Genomic DNA, 27,768 nt, shown 5'->3' with positions numbered 1-27,768 from the left:
AGAACAGAAGCCTGGCACCTCACAAACATTATAGAAGAGTCCTCTGTCCTTGAGATCATTTTACTCTTGGTGCATCTTTTGCACTCACGACACAAGACTTCCTGGGGGTTCCTCACTTCCTGGGAGTGAGGAAAATCTGGGGAAACCATTTCTAAACAGAATCTAACAAGGACATATCGGGACTGAGGTCATTCACAAAACCTTGACAACATGAATTACGTCTTGGGAATGGAGATGTTGTGACTTCCTTTCTTATTGTTTAAAGCCAATCCGAAGTTTCTTTCAGAGTCTCTCATGTTTTTCTAAACCTGGAAAAATCTTCTAGACCTGGTGTCCCAGTTAGCTATTGCTGTGTAACAGATCACCCCGAACTGGAGTGGATTCATACAACAGGGATCAACTGTATCTGTCTGCCTGGGCAGTCCCCCTGCTGGACTCAATCGCCTCAGCCAATGAGACACCATCATCACCCTGAACTCCAATGGACTTCCCTTCAAAACAACCCCTCCCAACTTCCTCTTTCTCCAAAAAATCACAGTCCTCTCCTTTGCCTGACATGCTTGTGGTTTTTGCGTAGCTTGCTTGTTCCGAATTGCAATTCTCTGTTATTCCTGAACAAGCCCATTTTGTTGGTACAATAAATGTTTTCTGGGGCGCCTGGGTGGCTCAGTCGGTTGAGCATCCGACTTCAGCTCAGGTCATGATCTCACAGTCTGTGAGTTCGAGCCCCGCATCGGGCTCTGTGCTGACAGCTCAGAGCCCGGAGCCTGCTTCGGATTCTGTGTCTCCCTCTCTCTCTGACCCTCCCCCGTTCACGCTCTGTCTGTCTCTGTCTCAAAAATAAATAAAATCATTAAAAAATTTAACAAAAAATAAAAAATAAAAAAAATAATTGTTTTCATTTTAAGGTCAATACCGCCATGTGACCTCTTATCCAATAGGCTAGAACAGGGGTCTGCAAACCACAGCTCACAGACCACATCTGGTTCACCAGAGGCTGAGAATGGTTTTTACACTTTGGAATGGTTGAAGAATATCAAAAGACTAATATTTCCTGACACGTGAAAATCCTACGAAATTCAAACTTGGGCTTCTGTAAGTAGAGAGTCCTATTGGAACTGTGGCTATGGCACACAAAGCCAAAAACATTTACCACCTGGTCCTTTATAGAAAAGCTTTGTCAGCTCCTGGGCTAGATCAGCTTCCTTACATGGGGCATCAGGAGGCAGCATTCCAAGAGAATCAAAGTGGGAAGTAAGGATAAGACTTATCTTCCAAACTCACACCTTCTGCCGCATTCTGTTGGTCAAAGCAAGTCACGAAGCCAGTCCAGATTCAAGGAGAGGGGAACTAGTTTCCATCTCCTCCTAATGAGAAGGGGCTGCAAAATACTGTGGCCATGGTCTTCAACCTTACCAAGGGATCTTAAGGTGGGCTGTCCAGACTGAATTCAGGAAGGTGGAGAAAAAAACCTGAACATGTTTATTTTCAGTACCTTCTATTAACTTTGAAGATAAAGTTAGTGGGGTGCCTGCGTGGCTCACTCTGCTAAGCATCCAACTTCGGCTCTGGGCAGGATCTCATGGTCCGTGAGTTTGAGCCCTGCATCTCGCTCTGTGCGGACAGCTCAAAGCCTGGAGCCTGCTTCAGATTCTGTGTCTCCCTCTCTCTCTGTCTCTCTGCCCCTCCCCCTACTCACACTCTTGTCTCCGTCTCTCTCAAAAGTGAATAAACATTAAAACAAATAAACAGGGGCGCCTGGGTGGCTCCGTCGGTTAAGTGCCCAACTTCGGCTCAGGTCATGATCTCAGAGTTTGTGAGTTTGATCCCCACGTCGGGCTCTGTGCTGACAGCTCGGCGCCTGGAGCCTGCTTCGGATTCTGTGTCTCCTTCGCTCTCTGCCCCTCCCCCACTCATGCTCTGTCTCTCTGTCTCAAAAATAAAGAAAGGTTAAAAAAATTAAAAAAATAAATAAAATAAATAAGTAAAGTCAGTTTACTAGCAAAAAAAAAAAACATGGGTTTATTTGCTATAGCAGAGAATTGTGATTCGGGAGAAGCAAACTATGGCAAAAACCGTAGGCTATTCCAACAAAGGAGATGAACATTATTTTATAGAGAAGGAGGAAGTTGGGAGGGGCTGTTTTGAAGGAAAGTCCATCAAAGAGAAGCAGGAGTTCAGGGTGATGATGGTTAATCGGCTGAGTTTCAGGGGTAGTTGACTTATTGTAGGAGAGGGCATGTCCCTCTTTTCCTGTTGAGAACTGTAATTGATCATTCTTTCCTGTGGATTCCCCTGTTGGAGGTTCTGAAATTGACACCGCTTCCTGTAATTGATATGGAGTGGTAGGGTGTGAGCTCCCCCTTCTGGCCTCACGCTTCCATTTTAGTGTGGTTTCCCATTATTAATTTTTACACTGAAAAAATAATTTATTGGGGCGCCTGGGTGGCTCAGTCGGTTAAGCATCCGACTTCGGCTCAGGTCACGATCTCACGGTCCGTGGGTTCGAGCCCCGCGTCGGGCTCTGGGCTGACGGCTCAGAGCCTGGAGCCTGCTTCAGATTCTGGGTCTCCCTCTCTCTCTGCCCCTAACCCACTCGCATTCTGTCTCTGTCTCTCTCAAAAATAAACATTTTTAAAAAATTAAAAAAAAAAAGAAATTACAATACTTCGGGGCACCTGGGTGGCTCTGTCGGTTGAGCATCCGACTTCAGCTCAGGTCATGATCTTGCAGTCCGTGAGTTCGTTCCCTCTCTCTCTGTCCCTCCCCCCCCACTCATGCTCTCTCTCTCTCTCTCTCTCTCTCTCTCTGTCAAAAATAAAAAATAAAACATTAACAAAAAAAGAAATCACAATACTTTGTAGACCCATCATGAATCAGGATTACTGAATGCATTCAGTTCACAAAGAAGCACATGTATTTTTATGTCACAACGTAATAAAATATTTTCACACCCGTATATCAGTATGACCGTTTTCCTTTGCAATCCTGTGCCTTAATGGATTGGGTTTCTAGCTGTCTCCAGAGAAGGAGCCCACAGGGGCCTGTCTCTGCCCTTGGAGGCAGCACAGAATCAGGTCACGGTGTAGGCAGATTAGTGAGGTCCTGAACTGGCCTCCTTAAAGATCCCTAATCCTGGACCAGAAGCCAGCCAGCAGGCCCAGGGCCACACAGAGTCCCTCCACCCTGTCCCCAGCTCCCGGCCGGGGCTGCCATGGCCTCCCTGTTCTCTGGCCGCGTCCTGATTCGCAACAACAGCGACCAGGACGAGCTGGACACGGAGGCTGAGCTCAGCCGCAGGCTGGAGAACCGGCTGGTGCTGCTGTTCTTTGGCGCTGGGTCATGCCCACAGTGCCAGGCCTTCGCACCCATCCTCAGGGACTTCTTCGTGCGGCTCACAGATGAGTTCTACGTGCTGCGGGCAGCCCAGCTGGCCCTGGTGTACGTGTCCCAGGACCCCACAGAGGAGGAGCAGGATCTGTTCCTCAGGGACATGCCGAAAAAGTGGCTCTTCCTGCCCTTCGAGGATGACCTGAGGAGGTGAGATGGGAGAAGAGGCCAGGGAGGGCTTCCTGGAGGAGGAGCTATTTCTGCTGAAAGTGAAGTATTCGTTCATTCTTGCCTCCCTTCCATCTGGAATTGATGAGCTCGGCCTGTGTGGCACTCTGCACCCAGCCTGGGGGGTGCACAGGGGGGAGGGGTGCATATGCCCATTTCCATTTAGCTCCCAAGGAGCTTACAACCTGGGGAGACAGACATGACACAAAGACTCAAACACATAATAACAAACTGCAGTTGTGTTCCCGAGGACAAAGGGAGGATACCACGTGGGAACATAACGGGCAGACCTTGCTGAGGTTTGGGGGTCAGGGGATGTTTCCCTGAGGCAGTGCCTTTAGAGAGACCCCAAGGCCAAGGGAGGATAGGAGGGGAAAGAGTGAAGCGAGGGAAGGGCTTCCAGGCAGAAGGCACAGATAAAGGCTGGGAGGCCATCAGGCAAAGAACAGCCAATTCGGGGACCTGTAAGGAGTAACAGGCGTGAGAGGTCTGCAGGTCTCAGGTGGCGCCACAAACGCATCTTTACAAGTATGAGTGTGGTCCTCAGAGTAGCTGGGAGCCAGGGAGGGCATCGGAGGAGAGAGAGACGTGAGTGGATTCGAGCTTTGCACCGAGCTGCCCAATAAACGGTATCGCAGTTTGCTCCTACTTTAGAACCTTCCCCAGGGATGCCTGGGTGGTTCAGTTGGTTCAATGTCCAACTTCAGCTCAGGTCACGTTCTCATGGTTCATGAGTTCGAGCCTCACATCGAGGCTGAACTAAAAGCAAAGCCTGCTTCGGATCTTCTGTCTCCCTCTCTCTCTGCCCCTCCTTCCCTCCCGCTCTCTCTCTCTCTCTCTCAAAAATAAATACATGTTAAAAAAAAAAAGAAGAAGAATCTTCCCCTTTTCTGCGGTAAAACTTTCCTTCTTTTTGAGGTGCCTGTGCGGCACCTCAGTCGGCTGAACGTCCGACTTCAGCTCAGGTCATGATCTCACTGCTTGGGGGTTCGAGCCCTCCATCAGGCTCTGTGCTGACAGCTCAGAGCCTGGAGCCTGCTTCGGATTCTGTCTCCATCTCTTTGCTCATGCTCTGTCTCTCTCACTCTCTCAAATATAAAATAAAACAATAAAAAAATTCTTTTTAAGTTGGAAGAAGCATACAACGAAACAACAATACAATCGTTAACATTTTGCCAGATTTTCTTTCTCGGCACACGTGGGAGCGTGCACTGAACCATTTGAGCGGGCGTCTCAGACTTTGTGACACTTTACCGATTTCATTAATTTTGTTCCACAAGTTGGAAGTTTCCGGAGACCTTCGTTGTCCATCCAACATTATCAGATTTGGACACTTGCTCACTCCCCCTGGCCCCTCTGCAGCCGAGGGGGATCTTTCTGGCAAACTGGTAACATTTCCCTAACCCAGGGCAGAAATGCCAGCTGTGAGGGCATCATAGCCAAACACTGACCTGCTGACTTTGTTTGAGGCAGGGTCCTCTCAATCAAACCTTCAATGGGGCTAGATGTCTGGACAGAGGGTGAGCGAGTCCCCATCGCCCTACTCCTTACCCTACCCGCATACGGGGTCCCCAGATAAAACACAGGATGCCCGATTAAAAGCAAATTTCACAAAAACAATGAATATTTTTTTTAATTTTATGTATTTATTTTGAGAGAGAGCGAGCACGAGTGGGGGAGGGCAGAGAGGGGAGAGAGAGAGAAAATCCCAAGCAGGCTTCACAAGATCAGTGATACGGGGCTCCAACTCACCAACTGTGAGATCATGACCTGAGCCGATCCAAGAGTCAGACTCTTAACCAGCTGAGCCACCCAGGTGCCCCAATGAATAATTTTTTAGTACGTGTTTTTAGTATAAGTATGTCCCGCATATTGCATGTTGTTATATAATTCTTATTTTATTTTATTTTATTTATTATATCAACTTTAACAGGTGTCCTGTATTTCTTTTTGCTAAGTCTGTAAAGTCCTGTGTGACTTTACAAGTGCCATGCATTCTCTGTGCAGAGGCCCGGAAAAGGGCCACCCAAAAACCCAGTGGATGGAAATTAACAACTGTGGACGATGGGCTCAGTGTGGTCTCCCCCTGTACTTCAGAATGTCTGTGCGTGATTCTGGTCCAGATGGGAGGTTTGGTCTGGGGTCTCCTGGGATCGTGGATGGCTCCTCACTGGCTTCCCCTCATACTGGGGACAAAATGGAAACTCCTTACTACGAGCCTGCAGGGCCTCTGATCAAGGCTGCACTCTAATCTCCCTCTCGTCTCAGGGCCTTTGCACGGCTGTGTCCTCTGCCTGGGACCCTGGCCGCCCAGTGCCCTCCTCATCCTGCAGCTTTGAGCTCAAAGATCACCTCCTTGGAGAGGCCCTCCCTGACCACCAATCCCTTACCCAGCTTGGTATTTCTTTATGACATTTATCAGTATTGATTCATTCATTCATCCCACACCGTTTCTGAGCCTCAATTCTGTGCCCTATACTGTTTCAGGCACTGGGGACCCAGGTGAATGGCGACAGAAATCTGTGCCCTAGTGAAGCTACATTCTATGGTGGGCAAAAATGATAAAGGGGAAAAATAGGGGCGCCTGGGGGGCTCAGTCGGTTAAGCATCTGACTTCGGCTCAGGTCATGATCTTACAGTTCCTGAGTTCGAGCCCGCATCGGGCTCTGCACTGACAAGTGTGGAGTGCTTGAGATTTTTTTATCTCTCTCTGTCCCTATCCTGCTAGCACTCTCCTTCACATTCTCAAAATAAATAAACTTAAAAAAAAAAAAAAGAGGAAAAACAAACGGGTGCAGTGCGTTGGATGCTAAAAGGCACAGCGCAGCAGAGGGGAGAGCGAGGCATTGAGATTTGAGGTTGGCTACCCAGCATACAGGGTCTTAACCCACAGAAGTCCGGGGAGAGTGCTCCAGGCAGAGGGCATGGCCAGTGCAAAGGCCCTGAGGCGGTAGCATGTCTGAGGTATTGGACACCCAGTGCAGAGGCCACTGAGGCCTGGCCTGGTCCCGTCTCTGGGCTCCCCCAGCGCCCGGCACGGGGTAGTGCACACAGCAGGTGCTCAGTAAGTACCGGGAGGAGGGCTGTGTGGCTCCCCAGCTCAGGGGCGGGTTCGGGCTTCCAACCGGACTCACCCGCCCGCCCCGCAGGGATCTCGGGCGCCAGTTCTCCGTGGAGCGCCTGCCGGCTGTCGTGGTGCTCAAGCCTGGAGGGGACGTGCTCACCCGCGACGCAACTGACGAGATCCGGCGCCTGGGACCCGCCTGCTTCGCCAACTGGCAGGAGGCGGCGGAGGTGCTGGACCGCAACTTCCTGCAGCCCGAGGACCTGGACGACCCCGCGCCCCGGAGCCTCACCGAGCCGCTGCGCCGCTGCAAGTACCGCGTGGACCCGGCGGCTCGGGGCAAACGCGGTCCCAGGAGAGAGAGCGACCCCGAGGGGGAGGGCGGGGCGGAGGGCGGGGACGGGGGGCTGTTCTGAGACCCCTGCGCAGAGCACACGCCTGAACTTCCCGAAGAGTGCCCTCCCAGAGCCTACAGGGACACAGCAGTGGACACTTGAGGCAGACATCCAGCTGTCCCCGAAACAGCGGACCCACCCCCAGCGCGGGGGGAGGGGGGACAGGAAGGGGCGCTCAGACCTCCGGGAAACAGAAGGGCTTCAGAAGATTCAAAGTGCTGCCCGGAGGGGGGGGGGGGGGGACAAGAAGACAGGCCACCCATTCAAAAATAAGCAAAGGGTATGAACAGGCAGTTTCTTCTCCAAAGAAGATACACAGATGACCAACCAAGCGCATGAAAAGATGCTCCACATCATTAGCCATTAGGGAACCGCAAATCAAGAGCACCATGAGATACCATCTCACACCCAGTAGGATGGCTATAATCAAAAACCAGAAAATAGCCAGCGTTGGCAGGGAAATGAAGAAATTGGAACCCTGGCGCGCGGCTGGTGGGAAGGGAAAATGGTGCAGTCGCTGTGGAGAGCAGTCTGGGGGTTCCTCGATAAGTTAACTATATAATTATCACATTATTGCTGGTAACAGCAATTCCACTAGTAGGTAGGCGCCCAAGAGAAATGAAAACAGACTCAGACAAATGGCTGAATGTGCATCTTCACAACGTAGAAATGAATAAACGAAATGTGGTCCGTCCACCCCCGTGGAATGCGATTCAGCCACAAAAAGGAATGAAACACTGATACGTGCTCTCAACATAGATGAACATCCAAAACATGCTCAGTGAAAGGAACTGGACACAAAAAAGTCACATACCGTCGGGCTCCATTTATAGAAAATGTCCAGAACAGGCAAACCCAGATACAGAAAGCAGATCAGTGCCAGGGGCTGGAGGAGGGGGGTGGGGAAGGGGGGTCTCCCTTAGGGATGATGAAAATATTCCGGCACTAGACAGACATGATGGGTGCACAACATTGCGTATGTACTAAATGCCTCTGAATTGTCCGCTTCAGCATGGTTTATGTCATGTAAACTTCACCTCAATTTCTAAAACTGAAAAATAAATAATAACCAAAGACTTGTAGCAAGATATAGGGGTGCCCACTCAAGGGGGGTCCAGAAGGGCCTCGCCCAGGAGGCAACATTTCTGCAAAGCCTTGAAAAAAGGTTGAACAGAGGGGAAATCACAGCCAACTGCAGGTAAGAGACCAAATATCAAGGTGAATTATTTAAGGGGCGCCTGGGTGGCTCAGGTCATGATCTCAGGGTTGGTGGGTTTGAGCCCCCCCCCCCCTCTCGCCGGGCCCTGTGCTGACAGCTCAGAGCAGGGAGCCTGCTTGGGATCCTATGTCTCCCTCTCTCTCTGCCCCTCCTCCACTCACCCTCTGTCTCTCAAAAATGAATAAACGTTAAAAAAGAATTTTAAAAAGTGAATGATTTACAAATTTGTTCAAGCTTCCTTTTTTGTTTGTTTTTGTTTTAAACAGTGAAACAGGTGCTTAAGACAGTGGGCGGAGTGGGGGGTCGCTTTAATGAATTTAGGGACTTGTGGGGCTCCCTGGATCCGGCCACCGAGCTTTTGCAGCTCTTGGGGCCACCTCGGTTTCTTCTTCGCCCCGCCCCGCCCCGCGCCGGCCCCGCCCAGCCAGGACCTGGAGGCCGGGAGGGGGCGCCCGCAGGGACCCCAGAGGGAGGAGAAAAGACTTTGTCCCAAGTTTTCGCGGAGCTTCCTCATCCCCGCTGCGATCGGCGTCCCAATCCCCCTACGGCCCCCCAATTTTCAGACACCCCTTGCGGTCCCGCCCCCTTTCGGAACTCCTGGGGGCCCTTGGACTCCCGCCCAACTTCTCTGCCGCTAAAAATCTCTTTTATTCCTCGACCGCCCCCCACCCAGGCCCGCGGGACCCCTACCATGGCCCGGTCTTACGGGGGCCGGGTGCTGGCCGCGATGACCCTGCTGGGCATCCCGGCGGCGGTGCTGGCGGCGCTGGGAGCGCAGCTGCTGTTCCAGCTGCAGGCGGGCCGCGCGGAGCTGCGGGGAATGCGCACCGACGGGCTGGGCCCGGAGCTGGACGCCGGCCCAGGGCTGCCCGAGGACGCGGCCGGGGCGCTGCTGCCTCTGGCCGCCGCGCTTGCTGCGCTCGCCCTGGTGTTGGGCCTCACCAGCCTTCTGCTCGCCGCGCTCTGCGGCCACCTGGGCGCCGAACTGGCGCGGGGGCCGGGTCCCGGCAGGTAGGACAAGCCCCTCCACCCCCACGCCCGCCTGGGGGCTGGGCGAGCCCGCGAGCCGCCGCCCCTCTCTGGGCCTCAGGTTGCGCGGGGGGTTTGGCGGGGGGAGTGGATCTTCCCTTATCCCCTCTCCCCTTCTCCTTTCTTCCATCCCTCCCTGCCTTCCTCCCTTCTCTCTCCATCCCCAACTTCTATCACCTCTCCCTCCCTCCATCCTATAGTAGTTGAAAATTTACCGCAGGTGCTAATTTTACAGAGGTGGAAACTGAGGCTCATAGAGGGCCCAGGGTCAGCTAGCTCCCCAAACTCTTCGTGCTTCTTGCTTTCCAAGGATTAGCTCCGTGAAGTCCCCCCACCCCCTTCGCCCCGCGGCGGCTGAACGTTACTGCCTGCCTTTGTAACTGCGGCTCCGACAGGGGACAGGGTCGGCTGATCTCTCTGGGCTGCCTGATTTGGAAGTGGGCGGACTGGATTTGAATTTGATTCTGATAGAGACAGAGCCTGTGCCCTGGCTCGGGCATCTGAGCTCCGGAACATGAACCCTGGGGAGGTGGGGGGGGGGGGGAGGAGGGGGCGGGGGGCAGGCAGTGAATGTAGAGTGAGGGACCTTCCTTGAGTCAAGGACTCGGCTGCCCCACATCCAAGTGTTTCCCTCCAGGATGCCCCGGGGAGGAGAGCCAGAATCATTGGTCCAGGATTCCATGGATTTGAGCAGATGGGAACGTCCACCATTTGGAGTAGACCTATTCATTCGATAGCTCAGGGAGTCAGTCGACCAATATGTATTGGGCACCTGCAGGGGGCTGACCCAGCACTGGAAATAGAGGACACAGCAGGAACCAGGTGGACCCAGACCGGCCCTGGTGGGGTAGACAATAGAGGCAAGCCAGATCAGAAATGTCAAGTGAGGCTGAATGCTGGGAAAGGAAGAAAATGGGGTGATGTGATGGAAGCGGAAAGGGTAAGTGTGGTTGAGGCGGGACCATCTGGGGAGGCTTGCGCTGAGACTTGAAAGAGGAAAAGAGGCAGTGGATCTGGAGGACTGTGATGGGGGGGAGGGGGGGCAGCATGTGCAAAGGCCCTGGGGCAGGAATGAGCTTGGGGTGTTAGAGGTCGAGGTGATTGGTGTGGCTGGAGGGAGAGATGAGGGAGATAAGGGTAAGGAAATCAGAGGAAATAGACCATCCTGGGCTTCTGTGCTGTGGTGCAGACTTTGGGGTTTACTCTGCCTGAGAGAGTTGTGAGCAAGGAGGGGCATGTGACCTGACTTAGGTTTGAAATCACCCCCTCCAGCCACTGTGCAAAAAAGGTGAGCGCAGAGAGGAGGCCACTTCCACTGTGTCGGTGGGAGGTGAGTGATAGCAGAGGCTTTCCTAAGCCTGGAGGAGTGGGGAAGGAAGAATGCACACGGCGAAGCACTCAGCCCAGGGCCAGGCTCAAAACTAAGTCCTCGGTCCGCCACAGCCCTCGGGAATCCCTGTTTCTGTCACCTCTGATGGCAAGTTGAGCTCCGTCTCTTCGTGTCCCAAATAAGTTTGTGGTCTGTAAAACAACGGAAGGCAGGTGTCTAACAAGGGTCCCCGCATAATAGCTGCTTCGTGAGTGCTGGATGTGTGAATGGACTGATGTGCGTGGATGGGTCACAGGAGATGGGTGGTGGATGGGTGAGTGGTGAGCAAAGGATGAATGGCCAGGTGGATAGGTGGTCGGATCGATCTGATGGTGAGCGGGAGGTGGGTGGGTGAAGGATGGATGGACAGACGGTGGCTGTTTAAACAAGTGGATGGATGGATCGATAGGGCCTTGCTAAATGGCTGGCTGGCTGTGTGGTTGAACAGCCGATGGAAATTAGTGGGTGGTAAATGGTAGTGGACCTTTACCCGGCAGGATGGATGAGCGGGTAGATGGAGAGACCGATGGCTGGATAGATGGTTAGGTCCTCACACAGAACTCAGATCCCCCAAAGCTCCCCCTCCTTCTCCTCCCTGGCTTCCCCCCACCAGCCCCACCCCCTGAGCCCTTTTTCTTCCTGCCCCCCCACCCTCCTAGGTCTGACTGGTTTCTCTATGACTGCCGCCTCCTCAGACACGTGGCCCTTGGCCTCTTCTGCTGCGGGGTCTCTGTCTACTTAGCAGGTGCGTGCCGGGGGAGGGGATGTGGGGGGTAGAGCCCCGGGCTGGGGTGGCTTTGTCTGACACACTTTCTTGCTCTGGGACCTTCGGCAGACTCCCTTGCGTCCCGGTTTCCTCACCGGTAAAGTGGGGACGTGTACCGTCCCCGCCTTACAGAATCGCTGAGGGCATTCAGGGTGAAACCCCGCAAAAGCCCATGAAAGCATCTGACTCCAGTGGGGGTGGGGGGGTCCACGAGCAGTAGTTGCCTTCAGAACCCTTTTGGATTCATCAGCTTTTCGACGTCTGGTTTGAACAAAAGTGTCCATGTCCTTGGTGGTTTTCTAGAGATAGTGTTTCACAGGTTGGTCTTAGCAAAATCCATTTGCTTATAAATATCAGAACCTCCAGCTCAAGAATGCCTTAAGTAAAAAAACTGCTTTATAAACCAGAAATGCAGTTGTAAATCCCAAAATAGGAAGCAGAGCAAAAAGAAAGAACGTGCCGCACTGGCTTTCCTTCCCTGACTTGTAATAACTTTTCTTAGCTCAACAGTCTCTCACCCACGCTTGCTCGTAAAGGAATCAAATCATCAAGTCTCTTTAAAGAGACTCCTGACATCTTCTGTTTTGTTCTCATCTTGGAAAATGTGTTGATGGGGCTGCAGGTTCGGTGCTGAATCACACGTTAGATCGCTAAGCGACCTGTTTTACTGGAAGAAAATAATTTCCAGCTGAATGAAAAACAAGGGATTTGCGATGATTGCCTCACTCTTATTCCTGCGACAGAGCAACAGAAGTTTAGAAGATATACTTAAAATATTTCTTTGTGAGATGCGAGCCTAGGGTTCATTATGGGAATACAGGGGTACATACGGGTATATCACGTGCAGGGAACCCTGCAGAACTTTTGTTGCTTGACTTAATAAAATGCTCCGGATGTGAGTTTTCTTTAAAAAAAAGGAGAGTGGAGGGGCGCCTGGGTGGCTCAGTCGGTTGAGCGTCCGACTTCAGCTCAGGTCACGATCTCACGGTCCGTGAGTTCGAGCCCCGCGTCGGGCTCTGGGCTGATGGCTCAGAGCCTGGAGCCTGCTTCCGATTCTGTGTCTCCCTCTCTCTCTGCCCCTCCCCCGTTCATGCTCTGTCTCTCTCTGTCTCAAAAATAAATAAACGTTAAAAAAAATTAAAAAAAAAAAAAGGAGAGTGAAGGGGGTGACTCGTGTATCTGTAAAGGTCACGGGTGGTTGGCCTCAGGTGCATCTGGACCCAGGTGATCAAACACGGTCATCGGAAATGCCTCTTGCGTCACCTGTTAATCTGCTATCCCCTGAGAAAGATGCCTGTGTCTGTAAGTGCTTTTGACACGATGCCCACGACCTTGAGCCTTTTCACAGGCTGGCAAAAAAAAAAAAAAAAAAAAAAAGTTGGAGACTTGGAGAATAAGATATGCTCGTTCTAATATACAAGAAAACTCGCAAAGAGAGAAAAAAAAAAGGTAACCATGTCAGCCTCATTAAGTGTTAAATTAAGAATTTGTTCAGCTCCCATTTCGATTCTTTTTTGAGGTTAGGTGACCTCACTCAGCAAGAATTCCTGACCACGTCCAGCCAATCATCCAATTAGCCATCGTTGCTGACCAGAGCCAAAAGAATAATTAAAAAAACAAAGCAAAACACACACGCTTTAAAAAATGTTTAGAGCAAAAAAGGTCCTTGGCCTCATTTTAATATGTCAAACATGATGCAGTGTGGCATCTTAAAAGCAAAAGTGTAGGGGCGCCTGGGTGGCTCCGTCGGTTAAGCGTCCGACTTCAGCTCAGGTCACGATCTCATACTCCGTGAGTTCGAGCCCCGCATCGGGCTCTGTGCTGACAGCTCAGAGCCTGGAGCCTGCTTCAGATCTCCCTCTCTCTCTGCCCCTGCCCCCCCTGAAAAATGAAATAAAAACAATTTTTTTTTACTTAAAAAAATTTTTTTTCAACGTTTATTTATTTTTGGGACAGAGAGAGACAGAGCATGAACGGGGGAGGGGCAGAGAGAGAGGGAGACACAGAATCGGAAGCAGGCTCCAGGCTCTGAGCCATCAGCCCAGAGCCTGACGCGGGGCTCGAACTCCCGGACCGCGAGATCGTGACCTGGCTGAAGTCGGACGCTTAACCGACTGCGCCACCCAGGCGCCCCCAATTTTTTTTTTTTTAAACAAAAGTGCAGAGCTGAAGAAAGCATAAAAACAGCCCACAAAGTGTCAAGAAGTCTTCCATTCACTCTGGGCTTCTCCACCACCAAGTCCCCTGCTGCTGCTGTAAGAAAATTCCTCCCTACCCATATCCCAGTCAGCAGTCCCAGGACAGGCTCTGATTGGCTGAGCTCGGATCATGTGCTAGCCCTGCACCAATCACTATAACCGGAGGAATCAATGCTCTGATTGGCCAAGCCTAGTACCATACATAACACTGATGCCAGAGAGGTGGGTCAGTGCTCTTACGTTAGCAATCAGGGTGAGGGTAAGCACTAGACCAGTGGTTCTCAATGGGAACTGATTCTGCTGACCCAGCGAACATTTGGCGATATCTGGAGACATCTTTGATTGTCATGACAGGGCAGGAGGGAACGCTATTGTGCCTCGTGGGTAGAAAGCTGCTCAGTGTCCTACAATGCACAGGACGGTCCTCACCAAAAAGAATGATGCCAACTGGGCGTTGGACAAGCCAACAGAAAACTAGTACAGGTCGGTCCTCAAGGTCAGGTCAGCAACAGTCTTGTTCAGACCAGCAACCTGAGGCCAGAGAGGGGCTGTGATTCACTGAAAGTTAATCACCAGGATTCAGAAAGCCTGAGATCTGGGTTGTTTCAGTTGTAGTCAAGTACACATGATAAGGCACGGAAGTTTGCCATTTTATAGTGAAATGGATGTAACAACGATGTGAGAAGATTAGATGGGTGAAGCTGTGTGCCTAGCATGTTGTGTGGGTGTCTGTGACTGCCCTCTGTTTGGGGAGCTCTCCCAGGGTTTGGGGAGCAAACGTTTGTGGACTAAGTGAATGAGAGCCGTTTGTTTTTCCAGCACTGTCCATCTACGCCCTGCTGCTCTTTGAGATCGAGACAGGTGCAGCCGCCGCCTCCATCCTCGGAGTGGGTGCTCTGGTCCTGGTGGCGGCACTGACCCACACTCTGGTCCGAGCTGCCCGGGCCACCCGCCGTGGCCTCCACGAACTGTCCCCACCGCACTTTGAAGAGGATCCTGTCCGTCCTGCTGAAGTCTCCAAGGCCAGCCCCAGGGCTCAGCCCCAGCAGGGTACCCACCACCGGACCCCCTACTCATCCTTCCCAGAACCTGGGGACCCCGTCAGACCCACGGGTGCTGCTACAGCGCCTACGGCCAAGGGAGGAGGCTGGGAGGGCAGCCTGCCTTTATCCCGCATGCACCGGACACTGTCAGCTGGCAGGGGGCACTGGGAAGGGATCACCCATGAGATGCGCAGCATGCTGGGCCACAGGCCAGGGGGCTCAGGGAAGGACTCCACCCTGGTGTGAACCCAGGGACCAGGGACAGAGACCTGGGATCAGGCAGCAGGAAGAGGATTCTGTAAAGATAAGTCTAGGCTCAGCCATAGTAGCAGTATGACTTGATTTCTCCGTTCACAGCATCCCTGGTTTTTGTCCTGAAGGTTGCTTCATGGCACAAAATGGCTGCCAGGGCTCCAGCCTTCATCTCCTCTCAGAGGGAAAGGCAGAGGCCAGGGCAGGCTCGGTATCTTCTGGAAATCTCCCCGGGAAGCCTGGGGGCCCTCCTGTTTATACCTCACAGGCGAGAACAGTCACATGGCCACATCTCGCGGCAGGGGAGGCTGGGAAATGTAGCTATCCAGATGTTATAGGCAGGAGGGAGGGTTGGGCTTATGCCGTGGTTCTCTAAATGTCTCCATCCATTTTACAGATGAGGAAACCGAGGTCCAGAGAGGGGCAGTGACTCACCAGGAGTCCCATGGCCAATACTGAGCGTCAGAGGCAGGATTTGAACCTGGGTTCTGTAACCCCCGTGCTGCTGACAGTGCAAGTCTCAGACTCTGCAACGTCTTCCGGGCTGTGAGCATTTGAAATCTGTGTGTGCTGAGCTCAGAGCAACCCAGGGCCACGGGTAAACCTGAGGGGCTGGACCCAGACTTCTGGCTGTGGCAGAGACTTCGCGGCTCTGTGTCTCACTTTCCTTGTCTATAAAATGGGGACAGAAGCAGCTTCTTCTCCTAGGGCTCCTGGGAGACTCGGTGTAAGCCATTCCAGGTGCCTGTGCACAGTAGGTCCTCCACACATGTCAACCTGTGCCATTGTCAGTCGGGTGGGGTGCGTGGTGGCAGGAAAAGGCGGGGTCCATGACCACTTTCTGGGGCTCACGAAACTGACAAGGCTTGGAGTGGATAACTCAGAGCCCTCAGGGTCTCCAGAGGCCCTGCCCCCCCCTCCCGTTCTGCACGACCCTCAAATAAACTCCGACCCTCACTATCTCCTTTGTCACTTGAGCCACATCCAAACATGCTGTGTGGCCAAGCCCAGGCCCGGGGTGATGGATGGAGTGACAGGAGTGGGGGTGAGGAGGCAGAAGTGGGGAGCAAGGGTATGTTCCTTGTAGACCTCAGTCAGGGACCCAGGTCCCACAAATCCTCATGTATGTAAATTTCACTGGGGGGTGGGGGATGGATGCCTGGCCTTCATCCCAACCCCTAATGGACAGATATCCCCAGAATTCTCCCAGTATGTCCCTTCCTGGACCACAGAGGTACTCCAAGGCTCGCGGAGTAGAGGTGACTCAGCCACATAGTGGCTCAAAGCCCCCCTAGGACCCTTTCCAAAGGTCAGAGAGGTGACAGCACCCAGCGGTGGCGGCAGGGGGGGGGGGCGGGGGGAGGCAGTTAGTCCCCAAGCGTGACCCTGGCAGGGACCCTGCTGATCAGATATACCCAGACCCAGGTGGCCCACTGACTCTGGCTGCCACCTCCCAGGAAGCTGCACAGAACACCTCCTTGCTGGGGGAGTGGGGAGAGAACACACTCGAACATTCCACAGGGTGCCTGACATGTGGGGTAGCCAGGAACATAGGTTCTCGGGGAGCATGATAAATATCAGTGAAGATACAACCAGAATAAATGTTGGGGCCCCTGACAGGCTGTCAGTAGAGCATGTGACTCTTGATCTTGGAGTCGTGAGTTCAAGCCCCACGTTGGGCATAGAGCTTACTTTAAATTTTTTTTTTCAACGTTTATTTATTTTTGGGACAGAGAGAGACAGAGCATGAACGGGGGAGGGGCAGAGAGAGAGGGAGACACAGAATCGGAAACAGGCTCCAGGCTCCGAGCCATCAGCCCAGAGCCTGACGCGGGGCTCGAACTCACGGACCGCGAGATCGTGACCTGGCTGAAGTCGGACGCTTAACCGACTGCGCCACCCAGGCGCCCCTAGAGCTTACTTTAAAAAACAAACAAACAAAAGAATAAGTGTCCCATCCTTCTCACAAGCCTGGTTCTGCGGGCACATGCCAGGCACCTTCCTGGCCCCGGTGAATCTTCAGGACAACCCCACTTGCAGATGGGAAGACCGAGGCCCAGGCTGTGAGGCCACGTGGTGGCGATGGCTGGAAGTTCACAGTGGGCTCCAGGCCAGAGCAGGTGACCGAGAAACCCTGGAAACTGCGGTTTCGGAGAATCCCCTGGAATGGGGCAGGCCCCGAGGGCTCCGAGAGGGTGGGAGAGGAGCAGAGGAGGGAGGACCACAGCTGTCTGCCAGGGAGGAGTGCCTCATCTCCTGCAGCGGGCAGGGGAACCAGAAGCTGGACCCCTCAGCCTCGTCCCCAGGGCAAGGACCCGGGTGTGGGTGCAAAATTGGAGGCCTAAAAGAATTGAAAACAGGGATTCCGACAAACTCTTTCGCAAACATGTTCACGGCAGCACTGGTCGCAAAAGGTAGAAACAACCCAAGTGTCCCTCAACAGGTAAGTGGGTAAAAAAATATGATCGATCCATACAATGGAATATTTACTCAACCGTAAGAAGGGACGAAGCATTGACACAGCACTGCAAGGTGGGTGACCGTGAAAACATCACGCTGAGGGAAAGAAGTCAGACACAAAAGGCCACGCAGTGTGTGATTCCATGCGTAGGAAACGTCCAGAGCAGATAGATCCGTAGAGACGGACGACTGGTGGGAGGAACAGAATGCTGCTATCTGCTCGTGAGGACAGGGTTTCCTTTCCGGGTGATAGAAATGTTCTGGAACTAGGAGCGCCTGGGTGGCTCAGTCGGTTAAGCGTCTGACTTTAGCTCAGGTCATGATCTCTCAGCTCATGAGTTCCAGCCCCGCGTCGGGCTCTGTGCTGACAGCTCAGAGCCTAGAGCCTGTTTCCGAGTCTGTGTCTCCCTCTCTCTCTGCCCCTCCCCCGCTCACATTCTGTCTCTCTCTCTCTCTCAAAAAATAAACATTAAAAAAGAAAAAAAAAATGTTCTCGAACTAGACAGTGGTGACGGCTGCACGATCTTGTCAGTGCACGAAATGCTACTGAATTGTCCGCTTTCAAATGGCGAGTTCTGTGTGATGTGAATTTCACCCCAATTAAAAAATAATAATAATTAAGGAGGCACTTGCTCTCAGGCCTCCTGTGGGAGCAGATGGGCCTCTGAACTAAAACGAGCTCCTTGAACGTTGCACCCCACGAGCTCGCGAGCCTCATCCCAGTCTGACCCCTGCTCATCCTCTTGGGAAGCTATGCAAGTTTCCGGCTCAGAAGGCCGGCTGGGAACAATGCCCATAGCCCGGCCGAAACGTGCCCCCCTTGCCAGCCGTGCCCTGGAAGGGGTGCCAAGCGTCCTCGTATCTCAGCCGGAATCAGGTTGTCTCGGGGCTGGAACCAGATGCTCAAGTTGCTCTGTGTCCTGGGTACCCGATAAGGGTTTGGTGCTCCGGGAACTGGGACAGATCTGGCCCAGCGAACAGTCATGCAGCCTGCAACCTCAGTTTCCTTCTTTATAAAATCAGGTAACCTTGGGGGCGCCTGAGCGGCTCAGTCAATTAAGCAGCCAACTTCGTCCCGGGTCATGATCTCGCGGTGCGTGGGTTCGAGCCCCGCGTCGGGCTCTGTGCTGACAGCTCGGAGCCTGGAGCCTGTTCCGGATTCTGCGTCTCCCTCTCTCTCTCTGCCCTTCCCCCGCTCGTGCTCTGTTTCTCTCTCTCTCTCAAAATCAAATAAGCATTAACACAATTTTTTTTTTTTTAATAAAATCAGGTAACCTTCTCCACCAAACAGCTGTGAGGACCAAATCAGAAAGGGTATCGATGTCTCCATTCAGTTCACAGGCCACGCAAACAAAAGCAGTGGTTGGCATCCCGGTGGGACTTAGCGTGTGGACAACGTCTCTCAAAGACGTAGCCTTGGATTGGGATCCTCAGAATCACACCTTGAGATGATTTGGGGGATGTGGTTTGCTTATGTGGGAGGTTATGCCAGGAAGTCCCAGAGCCCTTCAGGGGCACCAGTGAGGACACAGTGCCCAGGGTTGGGGGGGGGCAACCAGGGTTCCCTCCTGCTGGGGAACTCTGGCAGACAGCATAGAGCACACCCAGCAGAGTGGTCCCAACACAAGGGATCAGGGCTGGGGTGCTTATCCTCTGACCACCATCAGGCATTGCTTAGAGAGAGATTAACCCCTCATACTTCTGGTCTTCCCTACGCACCAGCTGGACACCTGTGGCCACACAAACCCCAGGCAAGGTTGCAGATAATTGCTGCGAGTGACATTCATCATGTGGAGAGGAACATGGATGGGATGGATGGGAGGGGGGGCACAGATAGCATCTGCTTGAGCTGTGTTGCATTTTTGCAACAGTAGGCATGAGTGGGGCGGGGGAGGGATACCGAAAGCACTTAACCACGCTATCTCTGGATGAGAAGAACTATTGATGTTTAGATGCCCACCATGTGCCAAACACCATGCCTGACTCACACAGGCATCACTCTTGTTGTCCCCTTGAGGCAGCAACCGGTCTCCCTCCTTCACTTCTTCTGCACATGCAATCTGCTGAAAGTGGCAGAATGCAGCTGGCGTCCTCTGTGCTAATGACATTTAGAATGGAAGGCCAGAGGCCACCTTGAAGGAAATGGCTCAGCACAGCAAGGGGCGTATCCCCCCTCCCCACACACAAAAAAACAATTTATGAGCATATTATTTTTTAATGTTTATTTCTTTATTTTTGAGAGAGAGTGAGTGCAAGTGAGGGAGGGGCAGAGAGAGAGGGAGACACAGAATCTGAAGCGGGCTCCAGGCTCCGAGCTGTCAGCACAGAGCCCGACGCGGGGCTCGAACCCACGCACCGTGAGATCATGACCTGAGCCGAAGTCGGACAGTGCCAAGTGTTGGTGAAGACACGGAGTCACTGGAACTCTCATTCCTTGTGAGTGAGGGGGTGCGTTGGTCCAAAGAGCCTCGGACATCTGCTTGGCTGTATCTGCTGAAGATGAACCCAGGCCTCGCCTACCACCCGCAATCTCCACTCAGGGCATTTGCACAACGGGAATGAGTGCGTTCCTCAAAAGACGCGTACAACAGTGCTCGGAGTAGTTTTGCTCAGTGGCCACGAATGAGAGACAACCCACGTGCTCATCAACAGGTGACCAGACTGGTACATCCATACCATGAACTCTAGCAATGAAATTTCAGCTCAGGTCATGATCTCCCGGTTCACGGGTTCGATCCCTGGGTCAGGTAAGGTAAGGACCTTTGAGAGGTAAGGACCATGGAGATTGCCATTGGAAAGATGGAGAAACTGAGGTATAGAGAGGTTAAGCCACAGCTCAGGGTCACCAGCTAGTGAGCAGTGCAGCTGGGACCTCATCTTGCCCTGTGACGCCTCAGTCTCAGTGCCTGGGCAGGAAGGATAAAGCTTTGGCTCCCTTCTCTGTAGCCCAAGATGTGAGCTCAGCCATAGCAGTCAGGATGGATGTGGCCCAAGTCAGGAGTGGGTGGGTGGGCTCCATGGCGATTCTCCTGGACCTTCCCCAGGCTGTCCTGAGGCCCTGTGGGGCCCAGAGGGTTGGGATTTTGCAGGGTCATTGGCCTAGTGATGACAGCAAGCCCAGTTGGATCCTAGGCCAGGACGGCTCATCTGGGGGGCCCCTGGTCACCCGCGGATGCCCTGGAAAGTGATCTGAAGCTGATTTCAGGGTGGCCAAGAAGGCGACCAGAGAGAACAAACAGCCTTTACTTCCCGGGCAGATCAGATTCCACGGCCGGCGCCACAGCAGCCTGGGCGGGACCTGGCAGGTGCTGTCTGTGCCCAGTGAGGGGAGAGGTGGGGCGATGTCTTCGACCAAAGGCCTAGTTTTCCCAAGGCAGCTGAAGTGTATGGGGGAGGGGGCACATTTTACGGTTTCCCCTCGTCCACCTCTCCGGGACAGCTTGCTGTCTCTCCCCTCAGACCCCCAGGACAGGGGGTACAAGTGGGGGGTACAGGGGCGCCTGGGTGGCTCGGTCAGTTAAGCCTCCGGCTTCAGCTCAGATCATGATCTCGCGGTTCGTGGGTTCAAACCCCGCATCGGGCTCTGTGCTGACAGCTCAGGGCCTGGAGCCTGCTTCCGAATCTGTGTCTCCCTGTCTCTCTGCCCCTCCCGACTCACACTCGGTCTCTCTCTCTCTGTCTCAAAAATAAACATTAAGGGGCGCCTGGGTGGCGCAGTCGGTTAAGCGTCCGACTTCAGCCAGGTCACGATCTCGCGGTCCGGGAGTTCGAGCCCCGCGTCAGGCTCTGGGCTGATGGCTCAGAGCCTGGAGCCTGTTTCCGATTCTGTGTCTCCCTCTCTCTCTGCCCCTCCCCCGTTCATGCTCTGTCTCTCTCTGTCCCAAAAATAAAATAAATGTTGAAAAAAAAATAAATAAACATTAAAAAAAAATTATTTTAAAAAAAGTTGGTGGCACAACCCTTCTGGGGGCCCAGTGGGGCGTGTTCTGACCGATGACCCGTGAGCAGAACTTTGACAAAGGCACTTCCAGGCCCGGGCATTTAACTGATGGTGCAAGACCTTTTGGAGTCCGCCCCCTAGTGTCGCCAGGGGATGGTGGCAGCCCCTTCAGGCGGATTTCAGGGACTGTGACCAGCCGAGTCTGGGGCTGCTCTGCCATGGGCCCGTGGGATGAATGAAAACTAAGCCTTAGCCTTTCGAAGCCACAGAGATCTGGGGATGTTCCTGACCGCAGCAGGACCTGGGCCACCCGGAAGCTGTGGGGACCTAGGGAAGACAGAGCATTAAAGGAAGGAGCACGGATGTGGGAGAAAAATGGTGTTAGTCTGGGGCTATTCGTTTAACAAATGGGTCCAGCCTATTCTTCACGGATTCCGTATTTGTGAGTTCTACTGGCTGAAATTCACTTGTACCCCACCCCCCAGCCAATACTTGCACACTTTGTGGCCATTCAAGGACACGCATGGGGGGGGGGGGGGAGTTTGAATCACTGGGGGACTCATTCCCAGCTGAGGGGGAACGTGGTGACACTCTGGCGTCTTGTTTTCACCCGTAAACAGGTGGCCTTTTTGTGGTCTACCTAGTGGCAGGCTTTTCACATCGTTGTGCTTTTTCATCGGCAACTTTGTTGTTTAAGAAAGCCCCCGAGGCGCCTGATCGGGGCCTCGGACTTGGCTCAGGTCACGACCTCATGGTTGGGGGGTTAAAGCCGTGCACTTGGCTCTGTGCTGTCAGGGCAGAGGCAGCTTGGGATTCCCTCTGTCTCTGCCTTTCCCCGCCCCCTCAAAATAAATAAACTTAAAAATAAAAATAAAAATGTCCCCACGTGTAGTGCTTCGTGCTACCTAATGTCCCCACACGCAAGAAGGCAGGGATGTGCCTCCTGGAGAAAATGTGTGGATTAGATGAACTTTGTTCGGGCATAAGTTAACAGCGCTATCGGCGGGAAGTTCAACATTAACTAATCAGCAGTATGTATTAAACACGGGGTCTTGAAACACACACAAAACAAGGCCCGGTACCGATTGCTTGACAAAAATGTGACCAAAGGCTGGTAGGAACCCCCCACGGAATCCGGTACTCCCTCAGTTTTCGCTGACATTAAGGGACCTAATTACCGCCAATAATGAGAATGGACGGAACGTACCCGTCACCCGGCAGAGGAAAAGAGACACGTAGAGCAGCTCGAAAGTTCAGACAGCAGGCCCTGGGTTCAGATCCCAGCTGTGACCTTAGCGGCCCCTGCCTCAATTTCCCGCTCCGTAAAACGCAACAAAACCGGGGCTTCCTACCGGGGTGCGGGAAGACTGAAAGAGACGCTGCGCATCAGGTGTTGGGGCTGGGGTCCCCGCAATATAAATGTGACTGAAACGATTATTCGCGTTTTGCGCAATGCTGGAGGGGCGGACCAGGTCTTCTCCGTGACCCACGTCCCCGGCTCAGGCACTCGCGGAGCCTGATTCCCCCTCTGTAGAAGGCGGGTGGTGGCAGCGCCGCCTTAGATGTCCTGCACTGGGGTCACCTCCGCCCCCTGGCTCGTGCCGCGCGTGCGTGGTGAACACTTTGAGCCACAGAGGACCGGCGGCCGGGATCAGGACTCCAGACGGCGAGCGCAGGGCGGTGTTTATTGCCAGGAGGACGCCCGCGTGGCCTCCAGGCACCAGAGAGTTTTGACACAAATGACTTGAAGGCACTGGTTTCCGTCCAGCCCCCACCCCTGCCCTGCAGGGCCCAGGGGCGAGAGACCCCATCACCGAGCGGACCTGTCCTGCTCCCTTCTCCAGGGCTGTCGCTCCGCTGGCGTGGCTGAGGGTCTAAAATGCCCTGCGCCACCAAGATTCCCAAGATGCTGTGGGGCGGGGTGGCTGCCAGTCCCGGGTGTCCGGCAGGGGCGGGGCTCTTCCCTGGGGCTGACGAAGGGCTACGAGACGCTGGGGGGCAGGCGCGCAGCCGCAGTCTTCTCCACCACAAAGCCGTAGTTATACTGGGGAGGCGGAGCGAGGAGAGCACAGAGTGAATGAGGGGGTGGAAACGACTAGGGACTCGGAGATCTCCAGCCTTTGGGAGACGGGGTGTGGCTGGGGGAGCCTGGGGCGACGGGAAGGGAGGAGAGAACCCCCCCACCCCAGCATGCCACCCTGGGCCCTGCACCCACCTCCTCCTCAATATCCGCCAGTGACTTGATGGTCAGATCGGCAAAGGCGGAGAAGGCCTGGCGGGCAGAGGCAGATCAGTCCCGGGCGGGGACCCCAACCTGGAACCCCCATTCCTTGAACCTCAAGGAGGGTCTCCCTCAGTATTGGCCTGAACATCCCCTCACCCTTCCTGCCACAGCCTGGGGCCACCAGTATCCGGTTGTCCCTCCTGATGCCCCATTCCGAGCCTGAGACCCTCCAGCTTCCTCCAACCCGGGAACATGGACCTCTGTGCTGGGGCACTGGAGGCACGGATGACCCTCCCTGCCACTGACAGGGGCAGACCCAGGCGTCCCCAGCGCCCAGCGTAGACTCACCAGGGGGCCACAGCTCTTGCCCTCAAATCGCGGGTGCAGTGTGAAGGGAACACCATCCATGGCTGAGGAGAGCGAGTGAGGACAGAGGCTGAGGCACAGGAGACTTGAGGCCCGCCTGCCGCCCACCCTAAGCAGAGAGGCTCGCGCCATCCCCACCCCCCAATCTCTACAAAACGGGGGAGGCCCAGGCCTGGTTCCAACCCTGGTTCCACCCCTTCCTGGCTATTCAACCTTGGGTAAGCCTTGCCCTCCCCCCCCCACCCCCCACTCCCGTGCCTCAGTTTTTTGCTCTGCGCTCACCTGAGATGCCATAGAGGTTGGAGGCCTCATAGATGGAGTCGCTCCTCCGCAGAGTAGATGCCCGAGAGCCAACCCGGGACAGGGTCCGCTCTGGAAAGCCGCCCTTGCTGGTGGAGGCAGGACAGCACAGGTCAGGCCTAACTCCCCCCATGGCCGCCCCCTTCCCAAGCCTGAGGACTCACCTGGGCTGGGCAGGTGGGTCCAGGGAGAGGCCCCGCATGTCCCGGCTGAGAGCTCGGGGCTTGGGCACCGGCCTGGGGGCCTTGGCCTTCTTGCACCAAATGGCAAAGCCTCCCATGTCCCTAGAAGGAGAGAGAAGTAGGGAGGGGTCCTAGCCTGATGGGGTGACCCCAGCCCTTCGGGGGATTTTCCTTTCAGGATCGCAGCCCGCACCCTGAGCAACACCCTAGTTAATATTGCTGGGTCTCGGGGCGCCTGGGTGGCGCAGTCGGTTGAGCGTCCGACTTCAGCCAGGTCACGATCTCGCGGTCCGGGAGTTCGAGCCCCGCGTCGGGCTCTGGGCTGACGGCTCGGAGCCTGGAGCCTGTTTCCGATTCTGTGTCTCCCTCTCTCTCTGCCCCTCCCCCGTTCATGCTCTGTCTCTCTCTGTCCCAAAAATAAATAAACGTTGAAAAAAAAAATTAAAAAAAAAAATATTGCTGGGTCAGATCACCACAGTGTGCGTTTCAGACCCATCAACTCACTCTTCACAAGAACCCTACAAGATCGATACAATTACTCCTGTTTTAACGGTGCGGAAATTGAGGGGGTGCCTGGGTGGCTCAGCCGGTTAAGCATCGGACTCTTGAGTTCGGCTCAGGTCCTGATCTCATGGTGCGTGAGATCGAGCCCCACGTGGGGCTTTGAGCCGACAGCACAGAGCCTGCTTGCGATTCTCCTTTCCCCTCTCTCTGCCCCTCCTCCCTCTCCAGATAAAATAAATAAGTAAGGAGACTTTAACACGTGGAAATTGAGGCACAGGTAAGCGGTAGAAGGCACACGAGAAGGCCTGGGTGGCTCAGTCGGTTAAGCATCCCGCTGCTGGTTTCAGCTCAGGTCGTGATCTCAACAGTTCGTGTGGGGTTGGAGCCCCAGGTCGGTTTGCGGGGACTGCTTGGGATTCTCTCCTTCGCTCTCTGCCCCTCCCTCACCCCCTCATGCACTCTCTCTCTCTCTCTCTCTCTCTCGAAACAAACTTAAAAAAATTTTTTTTTAAAAAGGCAGCACAGGAGACCTCAGGAGACTCCCTGAGGGTCAGCAGGGCAGATATGGGACTTGGAGGGCAAGGGAGGAGGCCAGAGGTGGGGGGAGGGTAAGGGGGGGACCCTACCCTACTCGCAGGTATCCAGGCACCGTCTTGGTCTTCCCACTCAGCCGGACATCAAACACAGCTGTGTCTGCAGCCCCCAGGGGCACCAGCTTCATACACATGCGTTTCTTCTTGGACACAGAGGCCTCTGGGAGTGGGGGTGGGGGGCAAGGGAGTGAGAAGAGGAAAGAAGCAGAGAACGGACCCAAAGATGGCTCCAGGATGACGCTTGCCAGGGTGCTATTTAAGGCAGCTACCTGGATAGCTTTAGGTCAGTGGTTGAGTCATGAATGGTATAGCCGTAGGAGGGGACTCCATGTAGCCTTTCGGGGCCATTGGCGCAGGCCTATCTTTGGTGACATGGAGAAGCATTCATGGGGTGACCGTGCACCCCTATGGCAAGGGTGGGTAGCTGTGGGATCGGATGGAACTGAGTGCCCATCCTGGCCCTGCCAACCTCACTTTTCCTTAGTCCTCTAATCCAGGGGTCAGCAAACTCTGGCCCGTGAGCCAAAAGACGCCAAGATCTGCTTTTGCACAGCTAAGAACGGTTTTCACATTTTTAAAGGATTATGGAGGGAAAAGGCAACAGACACTCTCTGGCCTGCAAAGCCTAAAATATTTACTATCTGGACCTGTACGTAAAATGTTTGCCGACTCTAATATCAATAGATACACCCTGAGAGTCAAATACACATGACAAGGGGTGCTTGGGTGGCTCAGTCGGTTAAGCGTCCGACTTCGGCTCAGGTCATGATCTCGCGGTTTGTGAGTTCGAGCCCCGTGTGGGGCTCCGTGCTGACAGCTTGGAGCCTGGAGCCGGCTTCAGATTCTGTGTCTTCCTTTCTCTCTGCCCCTCCCCTGCTAGTTTTCTGTCTGTCTCTCTCAAAAATAAAAGATATGGGGCGCCTGGGTGGCGCAGTCGGTTAAGCGTCCGACTTCAGCCAGGTCACGATCTCGCGGTCCGTGAGTTCGAGCCCCGCGTCAGGCTCTGGGCTGATGGCTCAGAGCCTGGAGCCTGCTTCCGGTTCTGTGTCTCCCTCTCTCTCTGCCCCTCCCCCGTTCATGCTCTGTCTCTCTCTGTCCCAAAAATAAATAAACGTTGAAAAAAAAAATTTAATAAAAAGATAAAAATAAAAAATAAAAAAAACCAAATACACATGACAAGACACAGTGAGAGGCAGGGAGAGCCAGGTGGCTGGAAAGCAGGGTGGTCAGGGCTGGAAGGGCAGCACCAGGGCTATAGGAGTCAGAAGGGGCGGGGACTAAACAGAGACCTGAGGGAGAATCAAGCATTAACTAGCCCCAAGAGTCGAAGACAGGTGCTCCAGGCAGAGGAAAACTGTGTGCAAAAGCCTGGGAATGAAAAGGCGTGGAAATGGCGAGGGTTCTACTTGGCTACCAGTTAAGAAGATATAGCAGGAACAGTAATAAAACAAGTCATGACTCTTACTCTGGGACAAAGGCTGTGCCAATGGCACATTTTTACGCAGGGCAGGGCATGTGGCCCCGCCCTGGAGCAGAGCTCCACGCCTCAGCCGGCTCTGTCATTACCCAGTGCATCGAGTGGGCAGTCGAGGCTCGGAAAACAAGTGCCTGTCGTCCCTCCGCCCCTCCCTGGTCCTGCCCACAGGGACCCGAACGCGGCCCCCCACCCCGCCCCCAGTCTCGGACGCGGGCCTCACTGGAGTCCAGGGGGTCGCAGACCGGGGAAAAGCCCGGTGGGAGGGGGCTCTTGTCCACCAGGACCTGGATATCGGTCACCACATTCTCCTGCGGATTCTGAGAGGGAGGAAGGGGAGGACACAGCGACAGTCATGCTGCAGCAGGAACAGCGCCCCTGGCGGAGGGCCCCGCAAAGGGACGGGGGAGTGGGCTGACCCCGGGGATTCCGAAGATGGGCGCCCCTTACCTCTAGGCTGCCCAAAGAATTGAAGCACAGAAAGTAGCCAGACTTCTGCGCGAAGCTCTTGCCGAAGTTGGCGGGCGTCCCTTCCACGGTGCAGGAGATCTACGATGTGGACGGGAGTCAGAGCCAGGATCCTACCCCGACGCGGCCGCCTGTGCCCCCACTTGATCCCGTGCCCCCCACTTGATCCCCGGCCCCCGACGTCGCTCACCGCACTGAATCCCCGTGGCGGAGGCGCCGAAGCCGACGACCAGACCAGGCCAGCCAGCGGCGCCGTGTCGGTCCCGGGTCCTGGATCCATCCTCCGAGCCCAGAGCCGAAGGCCAGGACGGCCTCAGATGTCCGAACCGACGACCCGCGGCCGTGTTGGGGCAGGAGTCTGAAC

At 54.2% G+C, this 27,768-nt stretch overlaps 3 protein-coding genes across 4 annotated transcripts; 2 read left to right on the top strand and 1 right to left on the bottom strand.

The window, feature by feature from the left end:
* The first annotated feature begins 3,214 nt into the window (after nucleotides 1-3,214).
* On the top strand, nucleotides 3,215-7,038 carry NXNL1 (nucleoredoxin like 1). The gene is made up of 2 exons (XM_047094710.1): nucleotides 3,215-3,540; nucleotides 6,708-7,038. The coding sequence occupies exons 1-2, from the start codon at nucleotides 3,215-3,217 to the stop codon at nucleotides 7,036-7,038; spliced, it is 657 nt and encodes a 218-aa protein (XP_046950666.1).
* A 1,889-nt stretch (nucleotides 7,039-8,927) lies between these two features.
* Nucleotides 8,928-14,887, top strand: TMEM221 (transmembrane protein 221). The gene is made up of 3 exons (XM_047095517.1): nucleotides 8,928-9,247; nucleotides 11,294-11,379; nucleotides 14,418-14,887. The coding sequence occupies exons 1-3, from the start codon at nucleotides 8,928-8,930 to the stop codon at nucleotides 14,885-14,887; spliced, it is 876 nt and encodes a 291-aa protein (XP_046951473.1).
* Nucleotides 14,888-22,958: 8,071 nt separating this feature from the next.
* Nucleotides 22,959-27,768, bottom strand: MVB12A (multivesicular body subunit 12A). 2 transcript variants are annotated; one of them, XM_047095778.1, is made up of 9 exons: nucleotides 27,595-27,768; nucleotides 27,387-27,485; nucleotides 27,160-27,256; nucleotides 25,496-25,622; nucleotides 24,348-24,467; nucleotides 24,166-24,272; nucleotides 23,866-23,927; nucleotides 23,509-23,565; nucleotides 22,959-23,337 (listed from the first exon to the last, which is right to left on the bottom strand). In XM_047095778.1, the coding sequence occupies exons 1-9, from the start codon at nucleotides 27,682-27,684 to the stop codon at nucleotides 23,275-23,277; spliced, it is 822 nt and encodes a 273-aa protein (XP_046951734.1). In that variant the 5' UTR covers nucleotides 27,685-27,768; the 3' UTR covers nucleotides 22,959-23,274. The 2 variants fall into 2 exon arrangements, with proteins under 2 accessions (XP_046951734.1, XP_046951735.1); XM_047095779.1 differs by lacking the exons at nucleotides 22,959-23,337; nucleotides 23,509-23,565 and adding an exon at nucleotides 23,567-23,607.

The sequence above is a fragment of the Lynx rufus genome, unplaced genomic scaffold (genome assembly GCF_022079265.1).
Source record: "Lynx rufus isolate CCGP_SWC_20201006 ecotype Redwood Valley unplaced genomic scaffold, mLynRuf1.p SCAF_4, whole genome shotgun sequence".
Classification (NCBI taxonomy): domain Eukaryota; kingdom Metazoa; phylum Chordata; class Mammalia; order Carnivora; family Felidae; genus Lynx; species Lynx rufus.
The sequence above is the reverse complement of the archived record's forward strand: the minus strand, read 5'-3'. Positions and strand labels throughout refer to the sequence as shown.

Bases quoted from the DNA above. Each gene is read 5' to 3' on its own strand.
- NXNL1 (XM_047094710.1), top strand. From the start codon at position 3,215: ATGGCCTCCCTGTTCTCTGGCCGCGTCCTGATTCGCAACAACAGCGAC. The intron at 3,541-6,707 runs GTGAGATGGGAG...CCCGCCCCGCAG, and splicing joins TTCGAGGATGACCTGAGGAG to GGATCTCGGGCGCCAGTTCT.
- TMEM221 (XM_047095517.1), top strand. From the start codon at position 8,928: ATGGCCCGGTCTTACGGGGGCCGGGTGCTGGCCGCGATGACCCTGCTG. The intron at 9,248-11,293 runs GTAGGACAAGCC...CCACCCTCCTAG, and splicing joins CGGGGGCCGGGTCCCGGCAG to GTCTGACTGGTTTCTCTATG. The intron at 11,380-14,417 runs GTGCGTGCCGGG...TTGTTTTTCCAG, and splicing joins GGTCTCTGTCTACTTAGCAG to CACTGTCCATCTACGCCCTG.
- MVB12A (XM_047095778.1), bottom strand. From the start codon at position 27,684: ATGGATCCAGGACCCGGGACCGACACGGCGCCGCTGGCTGGCCTGGTC. The intron at 24,468-25,495 runs GTAGGGTCCCCC...CTCTCCTTCTAG, and splicing joins CCTGGATACCTGCGAGTAGG to GGACATGGGAGGCTTTGCCA. The intron at 23,928-24,165 runs GTGAGCGCAGAG...CGCTCTCCTCAG, and splicing joins CAACCTCTATGGCATCTCAG to CCATGGATGGTGTTCCCTTC.